The sequence below is a fragment of the Cladophialophora psammophila genome (assembly GCF_000585535.1).
Source record: "Cladophialophora psammophila CBS 110553 chromosome Unknown aczJe-supercont1.30, whole genome shotgun sequence".
Classification (NCBI taxonomy): Eukaryota; Fungi; Ascomycota; class Eurotiomycetes; order Chaetothyriales; family Herpotrichiellaceae; genus Cladophialophora; species Cladophialophora psammophila.
This window is the reverse complement of record NW_006912951.1, coordinates 312,507-336,643: the sequence shown is the minus strand read 5'-3', so window position 1 is coordinate 336,643 and position 24,137 is coordinate 312,507. Positions and strand designations below refer to the sequence as shown.

The window sequence follows — 24,137 nt, the reverse complement described above, 5'->3', positions numbered from 1 at the left end:
ACCAGAGACTGATCGTCCAAGACAAGACACAGCCAACCCAAGGGGACTGCCGCACATACTGGACGACATTCCTTGCCTGGATTTTGCGACATGTCAGCCTCGCGTGTGAGATGTCGTGATCCATGGAGTCGGAATTCATAGCAGAAGACCCTCTTTACATCCATGCATACATTGGAAGAGGACTAGTTCCTAGGCAAGTAGTTCTCAGCATCAACGGCGGGACACAAGTTCCATTTACTCCATCTATGTGCGGGCTCTCCGCTTGGGCTGCCACTTAGCGGAAGGATTGAAGCGTTGAAGCATTGAAGAGGAAAGAAAAACCATACTCATCTTGATCCCAGCAGCCGGCAAAGAGGATTATTCCAAACCTTGATGAGGACCTATTTCAGCACCCCCCGGATCCCAAAAAGAGTCCCAGCGGATTCTTTGATTCACCCGTCCACCTAGGCTCAAAAGCCCAAAAGTATGACGGAGACCGAATTAATAGGGCGGAGCCAGTTTGCAACGCAGCGGCCTTTAGCCAAATATCCATGCTGTTAACCCACCCCGCCTTTGGGGGGGTGCGGGGGGGGGGCATTTGAATTTCGCGGAAAGCTTAACATGGTGTTGAGATTACGAGTATTACCTACATACATAGGTTGACAAGTCTGATTACAGGGCCGTGTCCACCCTCAATGCCTCTATGACCACCAAGCCTTATTGGCGTTAGGCTGTCACCGCCGTCATTGCACGATCGAACAACATATGGTAATAACAAAGCCTGTGCGGAGCATTAATACGACACAGACTACCAAGCACTCAAGTCAGTCGCTTATGCCCCTTGACACAATCAAAGCTGGAACACATCTTGCATCACCCTTTTGATTACATCCACGCCCTTCACGCTTGCTTTTGTTGTCCACTAGCAATCTGCAAGAATGGAGCAGGACCCGGTGCTCCCATTACCTATCTACAAAGTCCCCTTTCTCGGTGCTGGCATCTCAGGCGTTGTCGATGTATTCTGGAATTCCCTTGTCGTAAAAGCTCCCCGCGGCTCCGGAGAAGCTCGCCGAGACCTTGCAGCCGAGCTCGAGATCTACCGTCGCGTCGGAGCTCATCCTTCCATCCCAAGACTACACTGTGTTCGAAATGGAATGTTGATTCTAGAGCGCCATCAGTCTTCTCTTCGCGAGCGAGCCAAAAAACTATGTCAAGCAGGCCACAGATCTTCACCTAGTCAAATCATATGCACCGGAGACTATGGGTTATGGCACAAGAGAATACCCTGATTCCTACAACTTTTGCTTTCGGTTGTACTGAAAAGATGATAATTACTGAACCACTCGTTCCTGTGGATTTCTGTCCCCGTCAAACCTCACACCAAAGATGGCAACCATGTCTAATGTGTCGCTCGCTGTACAAGGTTATGCCACAATCGAGGTGGACATTCACAGATTGAGTACGGCCTGGCGTTCGCTTTCGGAAGTTGTCGCTTTTCCTGCCTTTACGTCTGTTCGTCCCTTAACAGAGTCTGGATTAGCACATTGAATTGATTACATCCATTTTTCACCATTGACTGTCCCAGGTGAGGTTCGTCGTCTTCCAGTTCCTGGCATAACTCCCTCTGGAAGATTTTTCTCATTTTGTCCAGCGTCTTGACTTCGTTGATCAAGTTTGCTGGCGCAATCCACCTCCCTGGTCCACACACCACCCGGTTATGGGCGATGCTCATCCCCACCATGCCGTGGTCCGTCCCGGTCGTAGGAGAGAGGATGGACCAATCTTTTGTCCCCAACACAAACTCTTCTCGGAGGTAGATCCGGTCAATGGGGCTTTGAGAGCCATCCTCTCTCCCCGTCATTCTGTTGGCATGCGAAGTCGATCTTTCGCCTGGTCAGTCCCAGCCCCGATGTCTCCACCATAGCTTATTTGTCTCCAATTAGGCGTGTCTAGCCTGCTACTCCCTTCTCCCCGATGACAAGACCCACTAGTCAATCTCAACCTCTCCTCTCCAGTGTCGTCTAGCCTCTTAAGTCCCCCCTACCTCTAGAAGCTTCCTCGACGGAATCAGTGGCGGAGGCTTTGTCCTTGGGGAGAGGGTCTTGGCCGTGACTTTGCCTTCCTTGCGTCTCTTCTTTTTCGAGACGACCAAGGCCCAATGCTGACAAGGATTATTTGCCTTATGCCCTTCGACAGTGCCGCATGCAGTGCAACTCTCTTCGGGTTCCACATCTGCCCTCCAAAGCTGTCCCTCCGAGCCACCAGATCCCGCGAAGTGGAGGTATTTGATAGACCGCCTTTGGTGCGTGGTGGAATGCTGCGCAGTATTTGTCGATTCTCGTCAACCTCATTGTTCGCTGAAAACGTTTGAAATCGTCCTCCGGGAAGGCTGCGACCAAGGCCGAGACCACATTAGCCGCTGGAGCCAAAGACACCTTCTTGATGTGAAATACAGTGTGCAGAGGCAAGACGTGTCGCCAGGCGTTGATCCAAACACCGGGGGCTACCTCAGCCTTCCAGTCAGCACCTTGGATACCTGCTCGGATGTCTCGAAACGCACTGCCAGGTCCTCCCCGAAGGAAGAGACCTCAAGGGGAGCCGGGATGGGGTTGTCATCGACGGATGTGCGTTCCATGCCCTCAGGAAGTCCAGCTGATCCAACGAGTCATACTTCTTGGTAGGCTTGAAAGCAATCAAGAAATGACCGTTAGCTAGGATACGGATGAAGGATGAAATGGTTTTGCCTGCGCTGGTTGTTCGGCCTTGGTCTCTGTGTCTTTGCTCCCATCCTTGACCTCCATCCTCTCTCCCCGTCATCGCCGTGTTCTGGTGGTGTAGAAGATCGTGATTGGGTGTACCAAACACCAGCCGTCCACCATCACTGTTTCATTGGCCGCCAGTGCCTCGAGGACACGCCGTTCTGCGTCCAAGTCGTCCCAGTGTCTAACCATATTCTAGTCCCCATAGACGATGTCGCATTCTGGCTCGATTTCCATAGACCCCAACTCTTCCTCCATCTCCCTGGAGAAGTAAGTTCGTCTTGCCTCAGTTGGGGGCCTGTACAAACACCCGATCGTCCATTCGTCCTCTTTCAGGGCAGATCTGGACCATTAATATCTTCTCGGCTATGCTTTGCAAAGTATGTGTTGAGGTTGAGGTGCTCACATTCGTCGTGACCTTGAGATTAAGTTGTTCTTTGTCGAGGAGGATGGTGCTAGAAATGCATACCAAACCCCTCCATTTTGTGTCCACCTCCGTATATATATAAGCGGTCGACCTCGCCTCCTACAGACACTCCACAAGTCAATCCTCTCAATCCTGGGTGGATGGCTACTCCCGCTACTTCACAGTCGGCCATTACGCCTGCGATGATGTGTACATTAGGCCAGTTGTCCCTGAGTTCGTCCGCTTTGGTTCTGTTGATGTACGTGTCTAACAGCGCCAAACCGCTCAGTGATCCGTCCTCACGGGATCAAGGATGTGTGCCCTCTTTCTCTCTTGTTCTTGCGCCATTCGCCTTTAGCGAGGCCGCCTGAAAGCTGCGCCCCTTGTCGTGATTCGGTCGTCTTGTGGTCTTTTCATGTTGGTGATTTGATTTGTGGGGGAGTGTCCTGCTGTTGTCCCTTGGGCTGGGTTTCAATGTTGTCTGAATCGTGTGGCTGCACGGAAAATTTACGCAAGCAAGAAGAGTAAGAAATGACGGGGACTTTGAGGTCTGCACCTGCTATTTGTGCTTGCTCTGCTGTTTGTTTGCTTTCTTTGTCATTTTCCACTTCACGGTTGGCGGCCGCGCGTCGTGTCACCATCACTCGAGCAAGACGATTATGACCATCGCTTCTCTTCAAGAAGCCAAAGGCCTGTCAATCTCGAATATCGCGGTACATACCTTCCCGCCTGTTCATGCAAAGCGGTGACTCCAGCTAGGTCTCAAGAGTGTCAGGTTGTTTACAATTGGAACAGTGACTTAGAGGATGTGCTTTTATGGGTGGATCTGAAACTGGATGCTCGAGGCCGTTGATCCTTCAGTCGACAGCTTGTTGATGGTATCAGAGAAGGAACGGATGGGTTGTGCAAAAGCTTCTTGTCTAGGCGATGGACATCCTGTGTAATGGGGTTGTGCGTCTGTTGGTCGGTCAGGTCCGTTCCCTTTGGCGGTGATGGTCATGTGCCTGGAGCCATCGTTAAAAGGGGCAAGCCCGGCGATAAAGATTGAAGTGAAGCCCTTCTGCCCACGGAGGGCGTCGCAGTGTTAGAGAGTATCAATACTTCGTGATTTTGGCGTGGCTGGTCACTCAGGTGAAACAGATACAGACCCCCCGTTTCTGCCATGCAATAGCTGCTCCGTGGCTGTCATCTTAGCATCTCATGTCCTACATCTCTTTCATTGGCCATTCAAGCGCTGGATGCCATTCCGGCCCCAGTAATCTCGCAACGAGATCGATTGTCTGCTGCGCCCATTCAGCGAGAAACCATTTCTGGGATCTGCAACCGATTCCTGCGGACCAGTGGCAGAATATCACCAGGGAGACGGGGTCATATTGCTTCAGAAGCGACATGTATTCGGCCGGAATCGATGATGGCCAATATACCAGGTGTAGCCATGTCGAGGGAGATCCAGATGTGATGGCAAACCAACTATGAAGGAAACGGATAGCCTCAGCGCGTGCAACCCAAGTTTGGAGAGGAGCATTCGAGCGACTGTTCAAGGTCTCAAGGCGCTCTATCGCTTGCTGGTGGCTGCTGTCGAGAGGTGTGGGTTGAAAGTGTCGCCTCTGGAGGAAAAGGTTGCTCACCCGGCTTTGAGCCAAGTGAGGATGAAGTTGGCCGATCAAGGACCACGCACCCCGCAAGGCCGAAAGCGCATGAACAAGCTGCCCAAGAGCTTCTTCTAGAGTCCTGTCGGCGGATGCCCTGACGGCACCAAGCTGAAAGACGGATATCAGCAAGGAGAAGGCCAGCACTGCGATGCAGTTGTCCTGCGTTATTTCAGCCACGTTGGATCGGAATTGAACCGTTGCTTCTCTATGGTTCTGCCATGCCGCCAGATGATATTCGCTCCGATTCGGTGGCTGCAGGAAACATATATGCAGCGCAGACGTCGCTAGCAAGGCATGGCGCAGAAAGGCATTGTTCTCGGCGTGCAGGGGGACCTCGATCTCCCATGTCCAGCGAGTTTCACTGAACCATGCCAAAGTGGTGGAGGTTGTTGAGACGAAATTCGACAACAAGAGAACGGGTTCCACATATTGACTCATTGGAGCGGGTGGATTCAACAAGCATGTTGCATGATTTGATCGGCTTTGGACAGGCCCCAGCGTGTGAGAGGTGGGCAGCGGACTATTCAAGTGCTCGAAGTCGCATTCCTCGCCGCGTCTGTCGCAGTGTTTGCATCGTGGCGCCTGCAAGTCGCACTGTTATTGGAACGCGAGTCAGTCAGCATCGTCCAGGCGCAAATCAAGGGGGCGCTGAATGGCCTACCCTGACGCGCCTCCTTTTGCAGTTGTTACACCCATTGCGGGTCTTGGTATGATAGTTTCTCGAACCGGCCATCTCGCAACAAGTGTCAAAGAAAGATTCAACATCACAAATGGCCGAGAGGGTTTAGTGAACGAAGAGAGGAGGACACAGCTGAGGCAGCTGGACTCGTTCATCGCCTTGATCCCTTTTTCCTGTCGGCTGACCCCTGATGGCTGTGTGGCTGAATGAAGATTCCCAACGGTCCTGCGAAAGAGCTTTGTAACAGCACTCCTGTGCCGCAATGCTGCCACCTAGCTTTCGACGCGTCGATCGTCGAGGCGAAGTTGGCTGCAATTTCTAGTGGTCAGATTTGCATTTGCGAACGGAGAACTGCCGTCGCGCTATTCGCCCATTTAGTTTAGTGTACGAAGTGCCAAGACATTGATCCTTGACGAGGCTGAACCGCCTGAGCAATTTCGCCTTGTTCCTGCTCAGTACTTTGGGGGGCCAAAGACGACCAACACTAACAAACTCTGGCACTTTTCAAACACCAAATAGCCTGGCCTCGATCAAACCACTCTCCGTTTCCACAGTGGAAATGTGTCGGGAACCAACTGGACTCAGCGATGCAGTCTGCTCAGGAGAGACACTGCCATCAGGGGAGTTGATTTAAGGAGGCTCCAATTCCCAGAGATGTAGGTCTCATCCATCCAGTATTGACGACCTCTTCTTCACTTTGCCTTGCCCCAGTGACGATGCTTCGTGTTTTGTCTTTTTTGTGCACCTTTGCACTGTTCGCGGCAGCTCAAGGCGCACAATTCAATGAATACTCAGTCAAACGGGTGGCGACCTTGCCGAATTTCCTTGTCGAAAATCTGGCTGTGAGAGCCAACGGCCAAATCCTTGTTACAACCTCAGCTCCTGCGGCGACATTATGGCAGATCGACCCCCTTTCAACCAGCAATGCCACTCTCGTCACGCGATTTCCGAGCGTATCTGGTTCTTATGGTATCACTGAACTTCAACCGGATGTGTTCTATGTGACAACCGGCAACTTCTCCATCCAAACAAGGCAGCCTGTCCCAGAGTCATTCACGCTCTTTAAAGTCGACATGGCCGACTTTCATCAGCTTCCCACCGGAAGGGTAACCAGCCTTCCGAACCCGCGCAAGGTCGCTACACTTACGGATGCCATTGTCCTCAACGGACTCACGCAAATCGATGGACAGGACGGATTTGTTTTAGCAGCTGATTCCTACGCCGGCGTGATTTGGAAAGTCGACGTCACCACGGGAAGCGTCGTGACGGCGATAAAGGATGATTCGATGAACCCCAGTCCCTCTGGAGCAGCAGGAATCAATGGCTTGAAGTATCAAAGTGGTTTTCTCTACTATACCAACACCGGGACAAACCTGTATTATCGCGTCGCGGTCCATGTCAACGGTACCGCGTCTGCGAATCCCGAGGTCATCGCGCAGATCTCGAAACCGGACGACCTCGTCCTGGACAACGCTGGAACGGCCTACATCTGCCAGCAGGTCAACGCTGTGAGCCGAGTCGCCAGCAATGGGACGGAGCAGATCATTGCAGGTAGCGCGAACAGCAATGACAGTTCGCTTCTAGGGCCGACCGCAGTGGCTTGGGGAAGGCTTCTATCAGACAAGAACAAGCTGTATGTGACCACCAACGGAGGACAGTCGGCTGCTTCAAGTCCGGTATCAGGATCTCAGGGACTCTCCATGATCGGGCCTGTTGAGCAGGAATCCACAGGCGAGAGCAACTCTTCGGCTTCAGCTACAGTTTCGTCAACACCGGGGGTTGCTACACGCACCCAGTCTACAGGAGGGGTTCCTACACTTTTTGATCAACAAGTGCGCTGGTATCTTCCAATGGTTTTCCCGTTGGTTCTTCTTTCTGTGCTCTCCGCCGAGCTCTCTGGCTGGTAGATAGCTTTGCTTTTTTTTTTTTAATTGCGGCGGAGCCAAGTAATAACCCAAGAAATAAGCCCTTGTTCTGTTCCACACCCACACTTGCATGCAATATTGATCAACGCCTCGCAGAAATCCGTAGGAACCAGCTACCACGATGACGGTTTCCAGCAGCAAGAACGCCATCCAAGGCAGGAGGAACAGCTGAGTCGGTGTTGAACACCTGGCCTCGCTACGTTCTTGCTACATCCACGCCAGATACGATGTTGGCATCACTCCTACCGCTTCCGGCAGCAGTCCTTTTCAGGGACATGAACATGAGCATGAATACGAACGTTGCCTCCTTCCCTTACAGCCGTGCGTGCTTGCTTGCCGTCGAATCTGTTGGGGTACACAGCAAGAGTGTCGGGAATACACTCCTCGGGGCGGCGGCGTCGCACTGCCTGGCCGTTTATGCAAACACCAACCTCCCTTCCCCAGTTGAACGTCACGGGTACAAAGTGAGGAGTGCTGACGGGTTGAATTGGCGTTCCACTGCCAGATCGACGTTTATTCCGCGGCATGATCTCCCAGGGCGTCGTGTACTTCGGTGACAGAAGCGTGCATGGAGCGCATGACGTGACAGCGTCCGCTCTTCGTTTTGCTCCCACAGAAACACACTAGCTAGGAAGAAGCTCGTGCAGAATTCCTTCTCTTTTTATTTTCCGACTTCGCATCTCCGAGTCATCGCCTCTTCTGGCGAGTGATTCGTCCCTCTGGCAATCAGGTCTTTCGCAAAGGTTGTCTGGATTGTCCAATGTCCAAGCATGGAAATGAGGGAGGTATGTGAGCAGCATAACTGCATATATCTGTATTAGGACCAAGGCATTCTAGAACTGGTACGGACAAGGGGAATTTGACTGTCTAATGAAAACATAGCGTTGCGATGGCCAGAAAGTGGTGTTGTCGCAATGTGTTGTCTGCCCGGTGCTCTGAATGTCAAAGTGAAGTAATTCAAATAAGCGCGGGTAAACGGCGGGAGTGTTAGGACATTGCTCCCTACTGCCGCCTGGTCCACAACTTCCTCATCATTCAGATCTAAGCAGAAAAGCACAGCTCGCGATCAAGATATATTGAATCAGATGACTCTGGCCTCATTCCTCTGCGGCCGTCATAAGTAAAAAATCTACTTCGTATGTGGAAGCTCTGGGACCAGTGGTGTAAACGATGGAGGCATCGAAGCGAACAACACTCGCATAGATGTTAGACTACTTGGCGCCGGGATTGTTTAGGCGGTTACCTGGATGGGAAAGCACTGAGCCCCGAGCCTTTGTGTGTCAAACTTGGAACGCGGAATGAAAGTAAACGGAGGTAGAAAGTGTTAAACTAAAAAGGTTGGGAAGTCACGTGATCCAGCCCAGCCACCCAGTACTGTCTATATAGTCTACCGTAGTCCCCGTACTGCATAACGGGGGACAACCTTTGATACTCAACACCATGCTCTAGTGCTCTCAATTCCTCCTGCGCGGCCTCCAGTTCTCCTTTCATTGTCCAGCTTGAATAGGTTTGAATTCTCGTCGAGCAGGATGGCGCGGAGGCCAAAGACTCTCTCGGCGGCATCGGCTAGCTTTTTGCACGTCGTTTCTGCTCGAATTATCAAGCATGTAAGAACTCTGTTCGCCTCGGCTTTACTACGAAATGTTGCCTCACACAACTTGTCCCCTATTGAGCTGTTCGTTTGCTTTACAGCCGCTCCATCCTTAGACAAGCGCTAATCTATGCTCCCGGAACCTGTGAAAGAACGTGTGTGAGAGTACGTCGTTGACATCGGGGTCAATCGTCACTGTCCCTGAACCGCAAACTGGCTGCAAAGACAATATTTTTTAACCTCGACTCCAAGAACAGGTGCCTCGCCATGGACTCGAACCTTGATACCATGAGTATGAGCAGCCTCAGCCAGAGAAGTGAGCACAACTCCCCCCCTTCTCCAACTTCTCATGATCCTGCTCGTGAGGCGACCGGCCTACCCTTGGGTGCGGAATACGATGGGCCCGACTCACGACCTACTCCCTCCCTTAGCACGATAGACTCCTACCCGCCTCCATACCCTTCATAGTCTTGCGAGTCCAGTGGCTGCCCGCTGCTGGGTAAAGAATCAAGAATTCCAATATGGACACATAAATTGCTCCATTTCTCAAAGCGACGAGCTCCCCACCTCCTCCTAAACTTCTCATAATATCTCTGGAACAACCACCTCCGACGACGAGAAACACTTGGGCGCGCCCACGATCTTACCGGAGATGCAATAACCCCGCCACTATTGGTTTGATGCGCAGTTGCACCGACCTGCGAGATCACCACCCTCGGTTCATCGCCCAGACTCCAAAGACAACCTATCAATGCCTCCCAATAATAATGGTGAAGATGTTACCCCCTTGAGTCCGGAACGCTGCGTACATTTAACACGGCCCATCAACCAGATCTATACCATTGAGAAGGGCGGTCTCGTCTGATGCAGACTCCCGCTGCCGATTACTGGCTGTCACCATGCCCAGATAGTCTCAAAGCCCACCAAGGGAACTGGCCAGTAGCGACACTAAGGTGACCACCTAGGAAGGAAGGGGCAAGGCAACGACCGCTTTCCCTTGCTCTAGACCATCGTGGATTCTCTAGCAAGACGATCGCAGCCATATATGCAGGGCTGTTTTTTTTCTTCTCACACTCAGCAATCGTTCTCCGACCATTCCGACCCTATCTTCCGCCGTCCACCATGGAAACACGCTCAAGAAGCCCAGTGGCAGGATGCCTGGGTGTGCACGAGGGTCTACCCCGACAAGGTCTGTGAACGGCGAGTGCCGTTCAACAGTCTCAGGTCCAATGCTTTCCAACGGAGTCAGGTCGAGAGGACATCAGATTCAATGCCTGGGCGATCACAGGGGGCTCCTGTACTATTATGAAGGCTCCGAGGACTCTAGGAAATGCGCTGCCACCGGAGAACAGTACAGGCAAGTGGAATTCGGTGATGTTTAGGTGAGCAGAGACCACCGTTTCGTCATCCTCGAATATTGTATAGTCCGGGCTAGCATCCACCTTCTCTTATGCAAAGCTTCATTCCATGTCTCAGCCCTCCCTTTGCGTCGGCGGCTAAGAAACCCTCGCCGGCATCTATCTCAGAGCAAAGAATCAAGGACATCACCTCTTTCTTACAACCGGAAGCTCCCGCAGCAGAGCTATCTGAAGATTTATATTTCGAAGTCGTACCGCACAGCCTTGCCCGTCATTTTCAGACACGTGTCCTGTTGACAGAGGAGCGCCACTGTGGCAAACCAATCAATCCACCAATGCTTCAACCGAGGCCTCTCTATAATAGCCTCGGTGCCACCGTTGATCGACAACGAGGTCTGGACAGATCTGGCCAGGTCCAGATCTATTCAGTGGATCGCTTCTTGCCACAGTGCAAATAGTATATAGATAGGCAGAGTCTCTCTGAAAAGCCAGAGGAGGGAACACAATCAATCAGATGAATCCACTCTCATTCTGTGTACAACATGTCCAATTCCCACGCTTCGCTTTGTGTCGCCGGAGCATCGACCAATTGATCAGTGCCGGCCCACCACACGTATAATGCCGCCGTGAGCCACGCAGACGGCGTTCCAGGGCCGGGCAAGCGCGAGTTACATCTGGCCTAGTCATAGGTGGACCGATGCTTGCACCGGCCAGGATTGGCGGCAAAGTTGCTCACACATCTTCTCCTTTGGCTTCTTCTATTTTTAGTCCGCAGGAGATCAAAGCTGAATATCCAGACTACAGCGCCATATTCGCTCCTGAAAGGGGCCTTTACAATGGCACCCCACCTTTCCCGATCCGCTGGTCGACAAAAGGTAAGCAATTTTGAAGGCACGCAGCTGTTTGTATCTGAATCAGCATGCGCAAAGGTGCTGTGCAACAAGGTGATAGGCGACCCCGAAATATTGCAGCCCGCTCTTCACACCCAAACTGTGGACGTTACAGGTCATTTTTTATGCCACATCCCGTCATTGCATAAGACTCCATGTGAAGGTCCGCTGCAGTGAAGAAAGAGCCGTGCTGAAATGTGAAAAGTCGTCACTCACAGCTTGGAGCCAGACGGAGTTGAGCTTTCTGGGCTGAACAAGACGCTCATCTCAGTTGACCTGCAGGGCATTTGTTTTCTTCAGGACGCACGTGAGAGTAAAGTACTCCACATCGGACAAGCTGCTGAGTCGATATATCCGAAGTAAGTTTCCATTGTTATTATGGTCGTAGCGTCCATGCGAGTGGAATAGCGGTGTCCCCAAGGTCATCTCGGTCATTCCTCGAGGACATGGATCTGGTCCAGGTGACCACACTACATGCCCGCCGCCACTGAAGAATAGGCACACGTGCCTCGGTAAGCGCGATTAGCCTGCAGGTATGACGTTCCTGTTTGAATGCTCAACAAACTCAATGAAAGATTTTGCAGCTCCAGCCCAGCGACCTTGGCAGGACGGCTCGCCTCTTTTCAGACCCTGACCTCCGTCACGGCGCTACTTCCCATCCCATCCTTCTGCCATTGTGCCGCTTGGCTGTGATACAATGCGATTTACAAAAGCTAATCGCGGAGGTATAGTCGGGTCATCACCAGCCCACCGTTGTGTTCATGCACGATGGGCGGGTCATTGATATGTTATGCGCCTCCAATGAAACGGTAGGAATTCCCAATATTGCGAGCTTGTAAACCGTGGGATATCCTGCTATTCTAGAGCAGAACGTCCCAAGATCTGCAGGTGCAAGTCCAAAAGAGTGTTCTGAACGTCGGAGGTCTAGGTGGACATAGACGTGTTTGCCCGAAGTTGTAGCTGCTTTTGGCAATCCCAGGGCTCCTGGTCGCCTCCTCAGGCTTTGGCACGCGGTTTCCGACTTCGGCTGAATTACGGGCGTAGAGACAATGGCTTGGACTGTTGCTAACAGACCCCCCTCCGACAGTGAGAGTGAAGGCAACTGTGGTGACGTTGTGTCGGGAACAGCCTAAATCGGCTGGAGACACGGAGTATAACCAAATAATCCAAATTCGAGTCGTGCGGCCTCCTCGCATTTGTCTTCATTATGCCGCAGCAAGCCATCTCCAACCAGGAAACGGACATTGTCGAGTCATCTGAATGCATCTCGCCATCGAGTCTCTAGCTCAACTGCTTGACTGGCAAGGCTGGCAATGTTGACAAGGCTGAACCAACCAGCTGCTGACGTCGTTAGAGTATTCAACCAATGGGAGCTGCGGATCCAGCTAGCTTACCACCTCAAATCTTTCTCAAAAACCGATGCTGCACCTGCATTAACCTGCACCACAATGCATTAGCAGGTAATCCTCCTATAAATTTCAGGCGTCGTCGAGACTGCCCCTTTTCTGTCTTATTTGTGAATTATATCTATATCCGATACATTTTGGAGGGTTTGAGCGGGAAACGCTGCTTCGACGTTGGCCTCCGCACATGCTGCGTGAAAACCGAGGTGGCATGGAAGGGGTGTTGTGTTGGGGATAGCATGTAACAAAAGGACAGTCATCCGTATCCCCAGTCCGAAGTTACCACTTCGCATGCCTCGAGGTTGGTTCTCAGAGTCGAAGCTCCTTCGCTGCTGCATGTCCCCTACATAGGTGGAACGAATATGGGCTGCCCTGTGCGTGACAGACTTTCCAAGATGCCCAGGGCCCCAGGTAGAGCTCGGTAGAGCCTGGGAAGGAGGACCCCCAAAGAGACTCGGGATTCCTAGGGAGCCTATTCGGAAGGGTCCTGGGGTCTCTTGAGGGTTGGTAGACGGGGATCAGTCAGGAATGAATGTCCCGTGCGTCCCCGACACGGCCACCACAAAAGCATGCCAGCTTGGAGTAGGGCACATGTCAATTATGGTCCAAGCTGAGGCATGTCGGCGGCAGGGTAGGTCTCCACTGGACGGGGAATTTCGCTCGATATGTTCTTCTCATCTAGCCCTGCCCGGTGATGAATGCCTCTGTTTAAGTGGTTATTCCCCCCCCCCCCCCCTCCCCCTTGAAATTCACCAGCTCCAGGTACGTGCTGGGTTCTGATGCAGTTAATCCTAAGCCCAAACCACCCCAGCCCTTCTGGGCCTGGAGGCTTCGAGGTAGTCATAGTGTAAGAACAAGTACTTGAAATTAGTGACCCCCCAATTATCTACCAGTCGCCATCATTCTCATCCGCCTCTGCGATGTACCCTAGTGGAGACATGAGAAACCCACGGTGAACTCCAACTTGTCGAGCTGAAGCAGCTTCCTAACTTGTTAAAGCCAAATTTGCGATGTTCCTTCTACATACCAAGAAGAGCGACAGATTAGCGACAGATTACAGCCCCGCAACAGAGATCAGGATCTTCCTTTCTTTCTTTGAACAATACTGCAGGAATACCAGCGGACCAATACGAAGCAACAAGCTGGACATGTGGTGGCTCTCAGACAAGTCCCCAAAATACTTGATGCATCAAGCAGGTGGATCTCGAGTGCCATTGCACCAGAATACACTAGTAGATGTGGATAGTGGAATCCGAAAACGAGACAAAGTTTTACGTACAGCTGGCCACCCGTGCCCCATCACCTTCTTGAGTGGATGGTCGACTTTGTCTCAGTGGTATCGAGTACTCGGTACTCCTATTGAGCTTCTGTTCCAAGTGCTAGCCCGGAACGAGTAGGAAAGCATCTGAGAAATGAGGCTCCTTGCGTTGAGGGCTTTCACAGTTCGCCAGTGAGGAGACGCTCTGCTGTTTGCTCTATCTTGGTCTCAAGCCTCCAGCCCGTCGATCAGTGGCCAAAGCTCGATCCAGACCAATGATGTGGGGGCTCCATGGTCGACCAAGATCGGGCTTATGCCGCTTTTGGGCCTGTTTTGCTCCGGGTCCTCGCTTGGAAGAACTTTTCGGGCGTATTGCGGAGGGCTGTCTGAACCACCATCCTTCCTCATTCTCCTTAGCTGGCGGTCAGGGCTGAGCTGACCTGCCCTAATCTGGCTTCTCCACTCAGAGGTGTGTTTGGATGAGCAGGTCCCGGTGTTCACTGGAGAGCTGGCAATGGTGGTCTTTGCGTGCGTTAGTGGCTTGCACTGGCGAGATTTCTGTATGTCGCAAAGGTCTGCACGGGCCCCTCTCCATTTCTCACGCTCACCGACTTGGGCTCTATGCGGACAATGCCTGGGGCAGTTGCTGGGGTTAGCCCCGGAATAGTGCTTGTGCGTCGCTTTGGGTCGATGGAACTCTTGCAATGTACGAGATCACGGGTGATAGCTTGACGTCAAGGGCCAAATGAGACGCTGTATGGGGTATGATCTCCGACGATCACAAGGGCCCAAACAACAAAGCTCGCAGAGAATGATAGGGACGTACCAGAATGCACTACCAGTAGAGCTCCCAACTCTGGTCATCAGGAGCAGACCGTCTGCCCCCTGCTCGATTCCCGGTCTTCGCGTCATTAGCGGATTCTGGGGTTCGCTAGCACACACGACCCTCATTCGACGACGCTTTCACTAGGCCAATTCGGCCATGTCACAGTGCATTCGGTCGGCCAGCTTCAAATGAATTGTCTCATGTCATGGAACGGAATACGAACAGAAGAGGGGGGGGGAACTGTGGCTCGTGGATTCTCGTCGAGGCGTGAGTTCCCAAGCGTTCAACTCAACATGGTCCGTTCTTCATCCCCGGAGGAGAGGAGGACACTCGACGCGAGAAGGCTGAGAAGATCCTGAGCGGGGTGCTTCCTGCTTACGGCTTGCCTGGCTTCCACCAAAAGGTATGAAAGGATATCAATCCCTCCCCCTTAGGTCTGCCTCTGCTTCAGGCTCTTGAAGGTCCTCGAACTCGTTATTGATCGGATCAACAACGCGCCATCAACGGGAGTTTTCGCCTGGGATTCTGGGCACAAATTTGTCCTCCCTTGGTTTTCTCGTCTCTCTTCAACACAAAGGAAGTTACTTCTCTTTGCCAACCTTTCTTAGACATGGTCTCGAAGTCCACCCTTCAGTCCATTCTTAACGATGATGCTGGCTCAGTTCAGCCAATGGCCAAAGACGCCATCAGTGAGACCCACACAACCCTTGATGGCGGTGCTGGCTCCATCAGCTCCGGAGACGGACAGACAGCTGTCATCCTCTCAAACGAAAAGCCGTCCAATCATCTAAGCGGAGTCGGACAACCAACGAGCCCGAGTCCAACCATGAGCATTTCATTCATAGTTTCTCCAGAAGAGCCAAAGGAGGAGGAATTCGACGACGAAGGGGCCCCTGCCGGCCGGCCATGCCACCATTACACTGAAGAGCATGGCTTCTTTGTCTGGTATCATCGAGTGGACCTCGGTGAGGACTGGCGGGTAGTTGGGAAGGAGTTTTGGAGGAAATTCGGCAAGGGGAGGGCGTTGGTGGCCCTTCAAGGCCTGTATTACGGCTTTTCTAGGAGGAAAGGCGTCAAGAGCCGAAGGATACGCCCAGGCTCTCGTGTCCCACGCATGGTGGAATGGACACATAAGCGGTATTCCTGGATGCGACCCGAGGATCGGAAACGGCCTCAGCGTCATTGATACTGGCACCCTTTTTGGTTTTTGTTGGTTGGGCAGGCGGGGGAGGAGAGGGAGAGCCTGGGACGTGTGTTTGTCTTCGGTGTTGGGGCTTTATCTCTTCTCTCGCACTCGCTGCGCCGTTTCTTTTCCCTCTTTATTCCCTTACCTGAAATCGCCGTGTGCCGTGGCACCTTCACTGACGTCGAGGTGGAGTTAGTTCTTTTATTCAGTTTTCAGCAGTGCCTAATTGCATTTCTGTCGCGGGGAGGGCATTATTTTCGCTCGTTTCCAGAGGAGGTAACGATTGTATTTACGATCAGTGGCTTCGGCCCAAGTCTGAGGCTAATACAAAAAGCATTCTCAAATGGGACTTTCGACTCGCGGAAGATGCGTGACTCGAATGATAAAATACCAGCATTGGACGTCAACAAATCCATTTTCCACCCAGATGATGAGGGAGAGAACATATCTGGCCGAGGGCGTACCGGACACGGCAAAGGTGCAATGCTCTGCCGGCCATTGAATGAAATAGAGAGCCTCTATCGTCGTCGCACTTGATGACAAGATCAACACTGCGTCTCGCCTCGTCCGGAGGTTGTTCAGGGGCCACTCAGAGCCACTAAAAGGGAACATTTTTAGATAGTATTGTAACAAGGCAAAGTGGCCGTGCTGTGCTGGGCTGGCCTAATAGAGTGGTAGCAGGGAGGGAGAGAGTTGTCTAGTCACATGTCAAACCAAAATGGGCCGGCAGGGGGAGTGCGGAACAGTTTACAGTGCTGGCAGAGTCCCATTCTTTACAGTTGAAAGAGCATCATGATTCATGAATTACGTAGCTTTTTTTGGTGCCGTCTATCTACCATTTCCTGAGTGTTTTATCAGTCCTGTCGTGTTCCTCGATGCTGTCGCCGTGCTAGGTGTTCGTAGCCCTAGCCGCTGCCCCTCTGGGTGGCTTTGGTGGTGGTGTTGTCTTGTAAGTGCCAACCAGAAACGCGTTCTCGATTCCCGACCTGCTGGACAGGCCTCTGTGCGTTGTTGCACGTGCACGCCGAACCCGGAAGTGCTCTGTTACAGTATGACCATAGTTCGATGGTTGCATTTTCCCGCCCTGTTTGCGCCGCGTGCCAGAGATTACGAAGTCGATCACTCACCAACAATGATACCCTGAAGCTTGAAATCAACTGTCGGCTCTTTGACAGGATTAAGGAAGAACGAATTGTTACAATTCTTTGGAGACAGACGACGGCAAGTGTCAACACATTCATGAGAATCCTCAGAATAAGTCGCAGGGGAACTTTGGTCAAGAAAGAGGGCGACCAGCAATTCGCGACTTTAAAAGCGTGGGTTGCTGCGGGAGAAGTTAGGTTGTCATACTTAGGGGGAGTACTAACCAGCCTTCTCATGTATGACGGGTGCTTTTTGGTTTCAAGTAAACGTTAGCACCAGATTGGGGCTTATGAACCATCGCATCATCCTGGATAGCGTTGGTCAACAGCTCAACTACGGCAGCTATAAAGACAGTAAATAGAGGAAGTTATGCAATAGAGAGGGGGTGAAATGAAGGGGGGAAGAGAGGACTCTAATGCGCTACAGCTGACCAGCGTATAGAATCTGGAGCCATTTCTCGAGTCGGACGGTATGCAACCGTTCACATCAGAATCATATCATTAATCTATTCAAGCTATATGTGACTACCGCTACGGCTCTCGTGCTTGAAAATAGGAAGCCCCTCTGTGATATTGAGACTTCATTCTAGCCAGCATCATAAGTCTCAGTGTCGTTTCCAGAAGAGAAAATGTGCCATTATGTCGATACAGCTTTTGTCTATTCCCAATGTACCGCAGAACACACGGGTGACCAACCGAGCCTATTTTCTCTATACCAATTCAAATTCCAGAAGACTAGAACGCCAATGGCGAGATGCTATTCCTGATCCAAATGTGGCTCTGGGCTCCACAAAACGGAACCAGGAATGCCCGTTGTGCAATGGCAAACGGCTCGAAGTGGCTGTGGTAGCTTGTCTGAATACACTGTTTAAAGAGAAGACCATAATGTCCCCAGGCTTACCACCAAAATTGAGACTCCCGAAAAGCGTTTAGGCCGATTTTTTGGCATTGGTATACTTGTGCGTCCTCATCGGTGCGATCTGGAGTAAATCCACGGCGGCGGCAAACCTCATTCGCAAAATGACAAGCGCTATGCCAGCAATTTTGGCTGATTCGGGGCGTACTCAGGGAGCGCTCCGTGATGCTCAGCCAAAGGCCCAGTCAAAGCTCAGCTTACAGCGGCCTTCACTCCTTCTCGAGTAAATGGCAATCAATAGCTTTTTCATTCTTGAGTACTGGGTAATACCTACAGCTACTCGTGCAGTGCTTGTGGCAAGTGCAAAGAGGCGTCCTTAGCGCCTATTCCTCAGAACTCGGCACATAACTGTCAGCCAGACTCTCTCTTATTGATACTCCATACCATACCGCCCCATTACCTCCAGCATAGCCATGTGCCTCAAAGCGCCCACTGGGTCGCTCTGAGGGTCGCCAAATGCCTCTCAGGGAATTATCCCCGATCCTGGTGAGCCACGATGGGCAGGGTGGGTCAGACCAGGCTTTACCATCTCGCTGCAACGCTCAGAGAGTCGAAAATACTTGACCCGACATAATACCTATTGGACCGCTACTCCGTACAAATACATTCCTCGCGAGCAAGGAAACTGTGCCAACTGATCAACATCCCTCGAAAGTATCGTATCCCACTAGCATGGAACGGAGCGGAATGAGAATACCATGTTCCAGACTCCATCCCGTCCGACGATCAAAATGTACATCCAGGTTCGGGCTCGTCGGGGAGAGGAGGGTATTCCGGCCTCCTCAGCGACGCGAATATCTCCGCTCGCTCTCTTGCCTTTATATCTGTCGGCAGAAGCACAAGCAATGACCCCACCATCTGAGCCGCGCCAGAATGTCGACAAGTGAGAATGGCGTGCGTCAACGCCGCATTGAGTTCCCGAGACAGCATCTCTCGTTGAACTCTTCTTCCGTCGAGTTGATCCAGCCAGTCTTTTTCCTCGTCTGATTGCAAGGCTGCAGACAGTATCGACAGAGGCTGCGGCCTTGCGTATGGTTGGTGGTTTTGCTGACTGTCGTTATCCCTAGGAGGAGCTCCTCGGGGCGCCACAGTAAGTGGTCTCTTTGCGAAAATCAGAACTGCTGACCGATAAGTCTATTGTACAGTAGAGGTAACAGAGAGTGGAGATCTCCATACCCGAAGAAGTATCCATTCTAGCCCTCGCTTAGCTTGCAGATCTGGCAGCCTTGGAGGTTGTCGGTCCGGGCAACAGTCAAAATGTCTTGTTCAAGAGACTTGGAGAGGATGCTTGATCCGTATGTCCAGGCAGGAGGACTCGGGGAGAGAAGTTATAGAAGGAACGAGCTTGGATGGAAAAGAGCCTCTTGTCTAGGGGAGGGGAGAAGTGAGAAGCCCCCGGGGCGGCAGAGGTTTTCTATCATCATGTCAATCCCATTGCTCATGTCTCGCATCCCAATTAGTGGCAGTAGCCCGCCCTTTCTGGTTCTCAAGGACCGTGGGTGTTGTGGATGACATGCAAGGTGTCTTGAATGACAGACGTTCCTGCGAATGGTGAGGCAGATGGCTGAAATTGGAGCTTCCCGTATCTGCCGTGGGGGGTTGGATTCGCCCGGGTATTTTCTGGCACGACAGTGGATCTGACACAGAAAACACATATCTGAACGCAATTGCCATCCCTGGACCCGAGATGGGAAGCAGCCATATCGGTGGACGGTTGTTGTGTACTCGGTATAACAGGGGGGATCACTGGGACACATCAGCGCGCCCTCGATTCTTGGGTGATATTGGCTGCGTGATTGAAGTGGAACCTTGTCACTTGCAAAGTAACTTCCGAAGTTTTCCTCTTCTGCGGTCCAGCAATGGGCTTGGTGGGGAAGGGAAGCCCCTGGTAAAGCAGGGAGGGCTTTTGTTGGGCTTTGACAGAGAAAACAGGACCTGGATGGAGAAGTTTGCGGCAGACAGCTAGATCGGCGAACAGGCCCTGGTCGACAAGCGGTGACCGCACTCCCCCCCGCTTTGCTTTGTATCCACACCTACCAATTGACGCGTCGACTATCTAGTTGTTAGTCGTAGGAAATGCTGGAACGCGTCCCGATTTGCCAGAAGCCTCCCTTGTCAGCCGTCGTCGACGCGCAGGAGCTGAATCCTGAAGCCTGAAGCGAGAAAATGCCATCCTTCGGATCTAAGCCCGTCCATTCTGTCCTTGGGTGGTGCACCACTCGTCTCCGCAGTTCGGAGTGGTGTTCATGGAGCTTGATATGCCGCGCCCTGGATGTCTGGTCGAGGTTGCCCGATTTCCAGAGTGAGGCTGGTGGGCTTGTGAGGGAAGGTCGGTGGTTTCAGCCTCGCTAGGGCGCGGGGGGCGCGGCACTGCTGATCATTAAGTGGTCCGAGCTGTGGAATGCCCTCCAGGCGAGAATTGGCCGCGAAACGGCACGCAGCGGCAGCAACCATGCTCAAAATTGGGAGGAGAGTCCTTGGAGGTCTGAGAGGGGGTGAACCAGTTCGATCTAGCGGAAAGCCCCCTTTGCCCCTTACAGCAGAAGGACCGGGAAGAGGGTGTAGTTGACGACATACCATTGCACCAAGGGGGGGGGGGCAGAAGCGGGGGCGAGGGACATTTTGGTTTGGACAAGCTGCCAGCCACCAAGCCATCTTGCCATCGAGCCATCGAGCCATCGAGCCATCCCGATGTGTGTCATTGACAACTGATCATGGCCCTGATGCCACGCATGGATCTCCCCTCTTTGGCCGCCACCATCGTCGGCTCTTTCAGCCCTTCTTTGCCAGCTGCGCTTGGACTCCCAGGATTCATTCCGTGCATCTCGCCGATGATTGGTGAGATGACGCCCCGCCGCCAATATCGCAGGAGCTCTACCAAGTACTCGTTTCCGAGGTATCAAGAATCAAGATCCGGACATGGGGAGTGGCAGCAGGCCCGTGCCCTGTCCTGTCGACCGAAACTGATACTCTCGGAGTAGCATACCCAGTCATTTTCATTGTTCCTTGGATGGTCCGAAATTGAGGGGCTGCGCAAGGCTGCCAGCATGGCCAGCTGAAATGTCGCGAGCGTATGGGGAGATGTCTTATCGGTATACGAGGTACTCAGGACATACATCCTCTACGTGGTCGTCGAGAGACCACAGGTAGGTAAACACCGGTGCACCATCCCGTTCAGGCATTCACCTCCCTGATCACGCCCATGTATGTCAATTCGCTACCAGTCCTACCGTTCCATCTAGGCCAGGCATTCCCCAATGCGAGTACCATTCTAAGGGTTCTCGGCGTCAGGTGGAATGTGATGGGGCCACACACAGCAACCCGGCTCAATGGCAGCCCAGATAACCTCCCCCTTTTTCTTTCCTCGTCGGGTGGGGAGGGCACCTGTCAGTTGTTGAGTGGCTTCTTTCTGTCGACGCCATTGCATGCCACCAATTTTTGCTCTTCATTAACCACTTTGCCTCAGTCCTTCTTGTTCGGCCAGTTTCCCACATGGTCCCAGAGAGGATGGTGCTCGTACAAGAACGAGTGGAGGCCGACAAAGTTGAATCAACAGTGGGAAGTCGCTTCGCGAAGAAGTGCAATGGTGTGGGTGTAGAAAAGTCGCATGTCCTTCTTGACTCAGCCTGGCTCGGCAGCATGCGCATCCCAATCACTAGCCCAGATGAACGTGTTGCACCTCCATTGCGTCCCTTTCTCCTGCTTCCCACTGGGGCCCAGCGGCCGCGCACACATCCAGAAAGACCTTCCGCAATTTGCACCCGGTTTCTTGGTGAGCATGGTTTTGCATGGTTCGCCGTGCTCGCATTTCGGAGCCACGGGCTTGGAGAACAACTTGCCCCAGGTTTGCCTTGCTGCAAAACTGGCCGCTTCCTCTTCGACTGACGGAGGCGCCCTGGGCGTGGCTGGCGCTTGGAGTTCTTCGGCTTTTGCTTCAGCTACAGGTTGGTCAGTTCTGAGAGCCTGATTTGTCGATGTTTTGGCAGAAAAGAAGCCTTTGAGACTCTGCTGGCCCTTGCCGAGGCCATTGGAAGTAGTCAGAGGAGCTGTCTTGCTGCGTTTTGCCGCTGTCGGTGCTTCGAATGCTTTTGCGGACCTCTTCCCACTGCTGCCTTTAATATTGGCCGATGCGTTCGATACTGTCTTCGAAAGAGCATTCATGTCGTCCCCCTCAGGGGGCATCCGAGCATCGGCGTCTGCAATCGCTATCGTCACAGGGGTATCCACAGCTGCGCCGTTGGCGTCTGTCTCTTCAATGCCGATTTTGGACTTGATGAGCGTTGGCTTCCGCGTGAACATGTCCCGGATGCTCTGTCTCTTGTCGAATTCTTGGATCAGCTTGCCAGACATGGGTAGCATGCATTTGGTGGTCCACTCTTGTTTGCGCAGGCCACTCACGAACATGCCGGGTGGGTTGACCATGTCCAGCATATGGCGCTCGACTCCGTCCACGACCACAGTATCCTTCAACACGGCATAGACTGGGCAGTGATCAGATCCCATCAACCCTTCCTGGATGTTTGCATCACTGAACCAGTCTTTCATGTCATGGCTGCACACCACGTAGTCAATCCTTGATCCATAATTTCCCGGTCGCGCGTTAACTCTGGTCTCCCAACAAGTGTACATGCCCTTACGATCTTCATGAAATGACCGACAGACGTCCCACATGACCGGCTTTTCTCTCCCCTCATCCCTCTCCCCATGTACTTTGCCACCCACTAGCAGTTGGTTGAACATCCTCCGTGCCGGTGTGGAGATCCACTGGACTGGGCCGAGCCCATTCTTTCGCATGCTCTCTTGCGCGGCTGCAGTGTCAATTTCCTCCCTGGATATGTTGAAGTCGCCCGCCCAGACCACTCTTTTGCCCATTTTCACGAGGTTCCGTATTCTGGCGTCCAGCACGCGGAGATAGCTTGTGCGATAGTGAGTGCGCGTTTCGTCGCGCTCGGCCGGACAGTAGGTGCCGATCAGGACAAAGGCAGGAAACTCAAGAATCACACATCTCCCCTCGGAATCGAGAGTGGCCGGGTCGTAGTCCGCTTCGGACAGTTGTTCAGCGTTGGGATATCCCCCAATCTGTTCCTCCTCGGGCAGGTCTCGAAAACTGGTGGAGGTGTTTGGAGGGGTCAGGATGCCGGTGACGCCTTCTTCGGCTCGTATGGGGGCGCAGGTCGCATTGCGGGTGTAAATGACAACGCCAGAGTATCCTGAGACCGTCAGCGTGCCCGAAGCAACACACTTGCCCAGCTGTACCTTTCTTGTGCTTGGGCAGGCTCCAGTAGTTGTCCCAGCCTGGCACCAATACCATGTCGTCGCGGAGATCTTTCCTCTGAATTTTGGTTTCCTGGAAGATGACCATGTCCGCCTCGAGAATGTCGAACATGCCTTCAAACGTCCTCTTATCTCTCCATGGCTGGTATCCAAATGGGTTTCGTATACCATTGACATTCCACGTGGTGATGCGAATCCCCATTTCTGCAGGCTATCGAAGGCGTCGCCGCCTCATCGTAGGAGTGGTGGGAGGAGGTGAGAGGGAAGTCGGGAGCCCAAGTGGAAATGCCAGACGCTCGTATCGAGTACACATGTACTGGAAAAGAAGTAACGAGTGACAATGATTCAGAAACAAAAGGGCTTTAAACGGCGGTGACGCGCAGTCAAGCAACTGTGAATGGCGATGAGGTGAGTCGGACAATGATGTCGACTTCATTGAGGGTGCTTGGTGGGTACAAGCGCGAGTGGTGCCAGCCGCCGTGCCAGCCGCCGTGCCAGCGAGTGGCCTACCGTGCCTGGGGTGCCTGGGGTGCCTGGGGTGGTCAGCGCCTGTGACTCCTATCTAGCACTACCCAGTACAAGTACAAGTACAAGGTACTATCGAGGACCGAGCAGGAAGGTGCCGAGAACCGTACTGGGTACTACATAGCCTGTGACGCGGCGACTGCCCAGCGCTCGTCGCCACCATGTCGCAACTGGTTGTCTGTCGACTGTGCTGCTCCTCTGACGTAATTCTTCGTCGGGCGCAGGCATTCATCATTCACGGTTCCCCCAACTGGTCTCTCGCATTCATCAACCAGCATCATCCCATCGACCTGAAGAGTTGAAGAACAGCGACGAGAGAAGAAGCCTAGTCCATCCCTTGTATCACTCTGGGTTTTGCTGCAACCGGC

The 24,137-nt window shown here is 52.7% G+C and overlaps 3 protein-coding genes across 3 annotated transcripts; 1 reads left to right on the top strand and 2 right to left on the bottom strand.

Annotated features, from left to right (window-relative positions):
- Window positions 1–4,349: 4,349 nt before the first annotated feature.
- Window positions 4,350–5,234, bottom strand: A1O5_12043 (uncharacterized protein; the record flags this gene model as incomplete). Its single annotated transcript, XM_007752612.1, has 1 exon — window positions 4,350–5,234. The coding sequence occupies one exon, from the start codon at window positions 5,232–5,234 to the stop codon at window positions 4,350–4,352; it is 885 nt and encodes a 294-aa protein (XP_007750802.1).
- Window positions 5,235–6,191: 957 nt separating this feature from the next.
- On the top strand, window positions 6,192–7,382 carry A1O5_12042 (uncharacterized protein; the record flags this gene model as incomplete). The annotated part of the gene is made up of 1 exon (XM_007752611.1): window positions 6,192–7,382. The coding sequence occupies one exon, from the start codon at window positions 6,192–6,194 to the stop codon at window positions 7,380–7,382; it is 1,191 nt and encodes a 396-aa protein (XP_007750801.1).
- A 14,209-nt stretch (window positions 7,383–21,591) lies between these two features.
- A1O5_12041 (AP endonuclease 2) lies at window positions 21,592–23,446 on the bottom strand (the record flags this gene model as incomplete). Its single annotated transcript, XM_007752610.1, has 2 exons — window positions 21,592–23,180; window positions 23,227–23,446. The coding sequence occupies 2 exons, from the start codon at window positions 23,444–23,446 to the stop codon at window positions 21,592–21,594; spliced, it is 1,809 nt and encodes a 602-aa protein (XP_007750800.1).
- Window positions 23,447–24,137: the final 691 nt, after the last annotated feature.